The following is a 9,805-nucleotide window of genomic DNA, read 5'->3' on the forward strand; positions in this document are numbered from 1 at the left end:
TGGGCAGCTTTGACATTTGCAAGTAATTTGAATAAAAAAGTTTAGAGGCCACGAGAATATTGATAGAAAGTCTACGAGAGTTTCCTATAACTACTTGAAATGACTTGTACAACATATACAGTACGAAGTTACAAATAAAAGAAGATACGATTACCCAGCCAAAGGTATAAGAAAGGCACGGATCTAAACATTCAGAAATATAAAAGAGGTCTGGTAAGAACAGGCACGAGCCTTATACAGGACCTCTAGGACGAGATTCCCGATCTAAACAAGAATACGCACAGTTTGATCCAAGATCGAAACAAAAGGAGACAAGTTCTTCCTCCCGATTCAAAAAGGAGCGGGATATAGCCAGAAGCAATGATTCAAAATCTCAAGAAAGAATAGGAGAATATAATTTCAACGTTAGTACATTAGAATTGGTAGTTGTTCTAAGAGGAATGGGTGATAAGGTACGATGACCAAAGGAGATGGGGCCAGATCCCAGCAAAAGGAGTCAGGAATTTTGGTGCGAGTTTCACAATGATCATGGCCATAGAACATTAGATTTTAGGCTTCTACAGGAAGAAGATGAGTATCTATTGAAACAAGGCTATCTCACCGATCTGCTCAGTGAACAAGGAAAACAATCTTATATGAAAAATAGGAAAGAACCACCAAAGCCCCTGTCACAAAAGAGAACAGTAAATGTTATAACTGGGGTTGAAGAAGTTAATGGGGTAACGTATATGGAAGCAACAAAGACATCCAAGGTTACCGTTACCCACGAAAAACAGGTTCGTCAGGTTTTGGAAGAAGACAACATAATGTTTGATGACGAAGACACGGATGGCTTGATCATTCCTCACAATGATACACTGGTAATATCTCTACGTGTCCATGATACTAATGTTAAACGAGTTTTGATTGACCCAGGTAGCTCAGTAAATGTCATTCTACTAAGAGTAGTGAATGAGATACAAGAAAATGATCGAATCATAGCAAAGTCACGGTCATTGTCTGGGTTCGATAATACAAGTGTCGTCACAAAAGGAGAAATCATATTAGCTACATTTGCAGAAGGTGTCAAAAAAGACACTAAATTCCATGTGGTAGATGCAGACATGGCCTATAACATAATCTTGGGAAGGTCGTGATTCATGACATAGATGCAGTCCCGTCAATGTTGCATCAGGTCATTAAGTTCCCATCACAGTAGGGAATCCATAAAATCAGGGGAGATCAACAAGCATCACAAGATATTAACTCAGTGCAATTGCTAGTGCAACATCCGAGGATTGAGGTATGAAATAGAAAATAAAGAACTCAATTGAGGATAATTCAGTGCCTACCTCAACCAAAAGTCCAAAAAATCAAGTTGATATAGATTCAAGGCCTGATATGATTCATGAGCCAGAGGAAAATGAGAATATGAAAACAAGCCACGAAGGATCTCAAAGTTATATTATTCGTCCACTAGACTGATAGAAAAGATTACATCGGAACAAACTTGAACTTGGAAATGAAAGATAAGTTAATTAAATTTTTATGTGCTAACGCCAATTGTTTTGCTTGGTCGCATTCAGACATGACAGGTACATCATCGAAGGTAATGACTAAGAAGCTGAATGAGAACCTATTGCACCCACCTGTCAAAAACAAAGGATGCAAGGAGCATTTAAAAATCAAGTAATTGGTTCAATTCGAGAGGTAAAGTACCCTGACTGGTTAGCTAATAATGTCGTAGTTCCAAAAAAGAATGGGAAATGGCGAATTTTTGTAGATCATATCAAATTAAACAAAGCTTGCCCTAAATATTTGTTTCTTTTACCGCATATAGATCAATTAATTGATTCTACTGCAGATCATGAATTTTTAAGTTTTTTAGATGCACATCTGGTTATAATCAAAACAATATGGATCCTCTAGATGAGGAAAAAACTTTGTTTATTACATATAGGGGGGACTTATTGCTACAAGGTTATGCCATTCAGTTTGAAAAATACTGGAGCAGCATAGCAAAGGTTGGTGACAAAAATATTTTAAAGAACACTTGGGAAAACCAAGGAGGTTTACATTAACGATATCTTAGTCAAATCACGACAAGTAGGGGACTATTTCCAATACTTGGCTGAAACCATCGAAATTTTCTGAAAGTATAACATGAAGCTAAACCCAGAAAAGTGTGCCTTTGGTATCGCTTCAAGTAAATTTTTGAGATTTCTTATTTCTAACATGGAAATTGGAGTGAATCCCGCCCATATCAAATTAATTGAGGAAATACCATATGTACTTATAAGCAAAAAAGAGATATAGAGATTAACAGGTAGAGTAGCATCTTTAGAAAAGTTTATATCCAAATTTTCAGAAAAATATTTTTGATTCTTTTCAATATTGAAAAAGCAAAATCAATTTGAATGGACTGATGAATGTCAACAAGCTTTGAAGGATTTGAAGTCATATTTATCGAGACTGCCCCTGTTAGAAAAATCTAGGGACATAGAAAGATTGTTTATTTCCTTAGCTGTGTCAGAAATGGCAGTAAGCGCGATGTTGGTACGTGAAGACAAGGGTAAGCAATCTCCAATCTATTATGTTAGTAAACCTTTATTAGATGTCGATATACAGTATCCTCATTTAGAGAAACTTGCATTAGCATTAATTATAACATTAAGAAAGTTACTAATAATGAGGCACAATATGAAGATGTGATTGTAGGTTTAGAACTCACGAGTGAGATTGTGATTGAACAAATCGAAATCAAAAGTGATTCGCATCTGGTAGTAAACCAAAAAAAAAGGGAATTACATGGCAAGAGAAACACAAATGCATAAATACCTGGAAAAGGTACGAGAGTTATTAAGGCAGTTCTAGACATGGAAATCTATCCAAATACACAGGGAAGAAAACACAGAAGCTGATGCATTGGCAAATCTGGGGTCCATGGCTGATGTGTCAAATGCTAAGAATGCAATTGTGGTGCACTTGATCCATTTAGCCCTTGATCAAACCAAGAATGAGGTAAATTTCAATAATTTAACTTGGGATTACAGAAACGAGTTTCTGAATTACTTGCAATATGAAATTTTACTTGAGGATAAAAAGAAATCCCAATTGCTACGATTGAAAGCTGCTCAGTATTGCGTAATTAAAGGGAATTTGCATTGTAAGATGTTTGGAGGACCTTTAGCACGATTCTTTGGACCATTACAAACTGAATATGTGATGAGAGAAGTGCACGAGGGACATTGTGGCAATCATACTGGGGTAATATCGTTGGTGGAAACACTAATAAGAGCAGGGTAATATTGGCAAAAAATGGAAGGAAGCGGAATTTTTTTTAACAAGGTACGATAAGTGCCAGTGATATGAAAATATCATGCCTGGACCAGCGGAATTGCTCCATTCAATCATATCATCGTGGCCATTTATGAAGTGGGGGATGAATATCGTAAGTCCTTTACCTCAAGCCAAAGGAAAGGTACAATTTTTGTTAATTCTAACGAATTATTTTTTAAAGTGGGTAGAAGCAAGTGCCTTTAAACAGGTACGAGAAAAAAAATTATGGACTTCATTTGGAGAAATATAATATGTCGATTTGGAGTCCCAAGAGAAATCGTGTGCGATAATGGGCCGCAGTTCATAGGTTCAAAAGTTACTGATTTTTCCAAAAGTCGAAAAATTAAATGAATTACTTCAACACCCTATCATCCTGCAGCTAACGGACAAGTTGAGTCAACAAATAAGATCAAATTCAACAATCTAAAGAAGCGATTAGAAGAATCAAAGGTCAAGTGGCCAGAAGTATTACAGGGGGTATTATGGAATTACCGAACAACGACAAAAATAAGCACAAAAGAAACAACACTCTCGCTCCTTTATGGGACTGAGGCCTTAATTCCAGTTGATAGGGAGAACCAATTACAAGGTAAACGCATACAAATGAAGCGTCAAATGAAGAAGTACTTCGTACAAATTTAGATTTGATAGAAGAGAGAAGGGAAGCAGCTTTGATTCGGATGGCAGCATAAAAGCAGAGGATCGAACGATATTACAACAGGAAGGCAAACCTAAGATATTTTACGATTGAGGACTTTGTCCTCAAGAAAGTATTTCGATCAACACAGGTGGCAAATGCAGGAAAGCTGAGTCAAAATTGGGAAGGATGATAGGGTGCTGAAGTAATTCATTTAATTTTCCAACTTTTGTAAAAATCAGTATTAGAATGCATCATCCCATTAGAATGCAGTCCATTTGAAGAAGTATTACTTCAGAAGGAGTTAATTCCCACGGTCAGGTATCATAAAAGTTCATTTTTTACTTTGTTCATTTAAGTTTTACTAATCATTTTAGATGATAGGCAAAAAGCAAGCCCGTACCATATGATAACATTAGACCCTAAAGATACGCGGAATACTTAATTATTCAAAGGGGAAGATTCATAAATATGGGATGAGCATTATCCCTGATTATGCGCGATCACCTATTATTACAATAACTGTTACGAGTAGATTTAGTAACGAGCAATTAATACAGTTAATGTTAGTAAAAGGTAAAAATTAAGCAAGGGAGCCGTTAGAGCTGTGTATCCTTATATAAGGACCCTTACCTTATTTTGTACGATCATCTGAATATTCTTAAATATATGCAATCAGTCTTTTATTTTTATTTCTGCTTGATTGAAGATTCCGATCCATAATTCTGGAGAGAAAACAGCGATCATCAATAAAATTTCTTTCCTTTATTTATCATTTCAATTACTTGTTTTATTTTCATATTTTTGGAAAAGTGAAGTAAAATTGGTTATTAAAAATCTGATTTTCTTTAATATTAACTTTAACCACAAAAAATATTTTTTGGTTAAACAAGACGGGATTAAATCTCGTCTCAAAGTTTTATGCATTGGACCTTCCACGATTTATAATGTGTTTAATATATCCTAAGTTGAGCATATATATAATTATCAATGCTAGATAAAAGACTGAATTCTTGAAAAGCACTTTTGTATGTTAAAAGTAGCTATCTTGAAGTGGGGGCAATAAGGAATTACAATATACTTTTCAGACCAATCTTATGTGCCTCTTATGTTGTTAAATCCAATAGATCTCATGAAAGTTAATTTGGTATTGATCACTTGACGCTTGTTTTTTATACACATCCAATGTTGAAAAAGAATACAATGACACAATGCCTATTTATGGCATAAAATTCAGTCATGTCTCACATAATCACCGACTTAAATCTCTATTCCTCGTTAAATTAATCTTCGTCGATCTTGATGTTTAGGAAACATATATATCACTCTAAATTTTGAGAAAGTGATTGGTTACCCGTCGCCTTCTGTTCTAGCTAAATTATCAATTTTTTCCTTCTTTCAGCACTTTAATTAATAGGAGTGTATTAATTTTTATTTTCAATATGCTTTAGACAAGAAAGTGGTAAGATCGAGGACATTGAAATAATGATTCGGTAAAAGTTACCAGCAACCACAAAGCTTCCTCACACGCATATTTAGGTGCGTATAATAAACTCTTGTGATCCAGTTCATTATTTTTTGGCTAAAAAAAATAAGTTTGTAAATAACTGTAAAATCATTTGAACGGCATGTGAAAATGGTCTTTTATAGCTACTTCAAAAGTTTTTCTTTCTATAAGCCTACAATACGGGAACATCTGTAAAAAGATGTAGTATAAATATGACATTTATTTTGGCAATTTCAAATAGAAGAATGTCGTAAGCATACAGTGCTATTTATAGTTGAGGTGGTCCAAGATTTGGTACTTAAGTTGCTGCACAATTCTATTTCAGTTGCCCTTCCCCAGTCGATGAGGTCACTCATGAAATCAAGAACCAGCCACTTGCTAAGGTGTTATAATTGTATGAACATTAATTTTGAGTTTTGAAGAACACTTTTTATATAATTGACATTTGACAGCCTCAGGTGTTGGCTCAAAATAGGATCGTAGACAATCACTTGTTCCTAATGTCATGATGATCTTTTACGTCATTTTAATTATCACATGTTACTAGTGGTGGCAATATGCATAAAAATAACAGTTATTTATCCATATTATCTACTAAAAATGGGATAAAAATTGGACGGATAAGTCGTCTCTGTCTATATCCATATAGGTAAAACACTTTCAGCACGTGTATTTGTGCCCAGTGAGCCTCAAAATAACCAAAACGTACTTCTTTCCCGTAATGTCTCCTTCAAATTTAACGATCACCGCAATGTGACTTCAGAAAGTCTTGATTATGAAAAGGTCCCTTAAACCACTACCAATTATTCTCTGTAGACAACTAATTGTATTTTCAAGCAAGAAAGTATTTACCCAAAACCCAACTACTTATGAATGGTATTTTTCATATAGAAAATCAACATCAAAATGAAACTTTTGTAACACCACAATTTCACGTTCTCCCAAAACAAATCGCCAAAACTATTGCCAACATTGGCCACCAAATGAAAATGAAAGCACAACCCCTGTTACGTTCACGTGAAGATATATGTACCCAATTCCCATGAAATAAGTTGTAATAAATCCTCTTAAAGCCATTCCTTCCTATAAAAACCACCAGGAAGTTTAGAACATAGTTAATCATAAGACATATCTCAGTCCTCAGTATTCCAACATCACAATTCTTTTCAATTCATTTTATTATCAATCAACCTATATTACCGACCATTTATCTTTTGTTGTCAGCCAATCAATATGGAGTTAAAGAATCAGTTATTGAAACAAAGAAAAGGGTTAAAGCGCAAGAAGCAGCAAGCTGAAAGCAGCTCATCATTGTTGATGGTGACTGCTTATTCTTCAATCTCCTACATTCTGAGAAAGGCCAAAGCAATTTACGAGTGGTTTTGCAATGGCAACCAAGAGTTGTGGCCACAGAATGAGGTGACGGTGGTGGATCCTTACTTCTCAGTCCCTGTCCTTCCTGCTTGATATTAAGCTTAGCTAAGTAGGTTGTCCCAGGTTACATGTTTGTTTCTAGTGTTATTTCGCCAAGTTACTAGTTTCACTTATTATGAACAGTTATTTATAGTTACTGTATCACGATAGCGTAAGATTTTTCTAAACTATCCTAGAAGTTAAAACTCTAAATTTGTATATTAGGAGTATTGGTTTGTTCTGTACCTAAACTGCAGAGTACCTTGTACAAATTCTTCTCGACTACTTTTAGTATTTCATGTGAACAGTGGACTAACTCCTGCTAATAATGTGGAAACTGTATGGGTCCAAATTTGGCAACCACGACAGCAACCGAGCAAGAAGAGGAACGAGTTATCTTGCCATTATGCCTGATGGTCGTCGTGATAAAGGACGACGACCAAGAACGGTCAGTCGAAATGAGATGTTAACGATAGATTAAGCTTAGGGGGAGACACTAAGAATATGTTTTTCGAATATTCTTTATGTTGTACTTTTTAGGGTTTCTTGGGAGACTATCCCTTATAAATAAGAAGAGTCAGTAAAGAAAAGGGGATCCGAAAAAGGTAAAAGAACACTTTGTAAAAGATTTATCTAAGAGAATATACTAAAAAAGGTCTTATTCATTGATTGCATTGCTGAAGTATACACCGTTATTCTGCATTGACAAGGTTAAGAGATTCCTTAATCATCTCATATCTCGCTTCTTTCCACACTGGTTAACCAAGAAAGAAGCTTTCCGGAAGATCTCAATAATTGGGTAGCAACTTCCTATGATTATGCCGATTGCATTTACTTAAATTGATTGCGCATTATGTTGTTGCATTTATGAGCATTTAATTGACTCAAACATATTAACCAACGTCTTTCATTTTACCTAATTTATCTGTCATTTGGTCTAGATTTATTATCCTTAACTAAGATTCACTCCTCTTCTCTTCATTAATTGATTTAATCAAAAGGTTTAATACTTTTTGGTCAAACAATTTGGCGTCGTCTGAGGGGAGATCTTTAATTAAAATTTTAGTTTCATCTAGATCATAAAAAAGGATAGTCATCTTTTTCTAGCTTTACATAAACTAACAGTGGCAGGAAAAGGAGAAGCAAGCTTAAAAGCGATAGCGGTAACCAACATCCTGGACACCGTCAACGAAGATGGATCTTCTCTATAGGGATGGAATAGCCTTCCTCGGTATTGGATGACTATTGTCAGTAATGTGTATATATTCCAGGATGGATCTTCCCTGGGCCTCTTGAGCCATATACTGTACCGAGTGGTTGTGAGGTTGTTATTGTTATTATCTGGAGATGGATCTTCTCCATAGGCTGGAATGGCCTTCCTCAGTACTGAGTGACTGCTGTCAGAGATGTATATATTCCGGGATGGATCTTCCTGGGCCATATGTGCCATATACAGTACTGAGTGGACGAGCATGTGAGATTGTGGGCATATGAGGCACTCAGCATGGTGCATTTCATGCAGCATGTGCATTGGCATGTAGACGTAGCAGAGATTACACTTCCTTACCTTGTATATACCTGCTCTGTTTCACTGTTCGAGCTGTTTATTTAATTGAAAGCATGCCTACGTTTACTGTACATTATTTCTGTTACCTTTGATGAGGTTGAGTTTGTCACTACCTGTCAGTCTACAGGTTGGACTTGTTACTTACTGAGTTGGTGTACTCACATTACCCCCGCACCTTGTGTATAGATCTAGGTGCTTTTGGCCCCAGTGGCATTCGGTGATTGAGGTTACAGGCTGTGGAGTTTGTAGAGGTATCTGCATGGTGTTCGTTGGCCTTGGCTCTCCTTCTCATTTTCAGTTGTATTGCAGTTGCCCATTTAGACACTTTAATAGACTATGTATTCACCTTAGACGCTCATGTACTCCGTGACACCCTAGTTTTGGGATGGTTGTATCATAATATGAATCTTTATTTTATGTCATAAATAATTTATTTAAAATGATAAGAGTTTTTTCGGAAATGATCCAGTTTTAGTATTGTGGTTTTGGGTTGCGTTGAGTTAAGGCTAGCCTAGATTCACGATAGGCGCCATCACGACGGGATGAGTTTTGGGCTGTGACAGTTTTAGAAATTTTATTTTGAAGTTGAGACTACCTACAAGGGTGTCCTTTAGTTTTCGGTGGCAGATTAATATGCTTGCATGTATTGTTTATTTTATTTATGTTGAATGCGTTTGACCATTAAAATAAGAGCAAAGGTTTAAAAGGGATAAAGCCTACTGTTTGTGCGATTGAATAGAAAAAAATACGATTAATTCTATTTGCTTTGCCACTATATAAAGTAGTTAGTTTAATTATAAGAATTAACCTTGGGTAATATGGCTTAAGCCTATATCAAGTATGTCCATTCAAAAGTTAATCAACATCTTGTTTAAGCTGATTAATTACGGTTAGTTATTTTGAGATATCATTTAAGTTTTCTTTTATGTGATGTATTTAGGAGTAACCATAGAATCTTGAGTACTTAATATAAAAGAAATTTAGTTATTTAATCACGTAAAGTTTAGTAATTAAAAGTTATAATGGCTTCTATTTAGTCCAGTTATCTTATTAAAATAGTAACTCGGCCCTACTGGGAGGTAACCATTTTGGTGAGATTAATTGGAATGAGATAGTAAACTTTTAAGTTAAAATTATCATATGCCCACAGGTACGGATAATTTTTTTATGTATTTTGGTTTACTACTCTAATAATGTTAGTAAATTCTATGCATGGGTTGCACTCTCTGCCCATAGGAAAGTCTAGAATTTACTAAGAATCGGTGTTTTACTCGATTTACCTTTTAATGGATTGTACTTTATAGCTTATGTATGTGTATCCTTGTTTTGCAGTCTTTACAGCTTTTCCTACTGCTATTTTTAA

The 9,805-nt window shown here is 35.3% G+C and overlaps 1 protein-coding gene across 1 annotated transcript; it reads left to right on the forward strand.

Annotated features, from left to right (window-relative positions):
* Positions 1-470: 470 nt before the first annotated feature.
* LOC142163881 (uncharacterized) lies at positions 471-1,136 on the forward strand. Its single transcript, XM_075221035.1, has one exon. The coding sequence runs from the start codon at positions 471-473 to the stop codon at positions 1,134-1,136; it is 666 nt and encodes a 221-aa protein (XP_075077136.1).
* Positions 1,137-9,805: the final 8,669 nt, after the last annotated feature.

Source organism: Nicotiana tabacum, chromosome 1 (assembly GCF_000715075.1).
Source record: "Nicotiana tabacum cultivar K326 chromosome 1, ASM71507v2, whole genome shotgun sequence".
NCBI classification, from domain to species: Eukaryota; Viridiplantae; Streptophyta; class Magnoliopsida; order Solanales; family Solanaceae; genus Nicotiana; species Nicotiana tabacum.

What these genes read in the sequence shown, in the direction of transcription:
- LOC142163881 (XM_075221035.1), top strand. Translation starts at nt 471, where the DNA reads ATGGGGCCAGATCCCAGCAAAAGGAGTCAGGAATTTTGGTGCGAGTTT.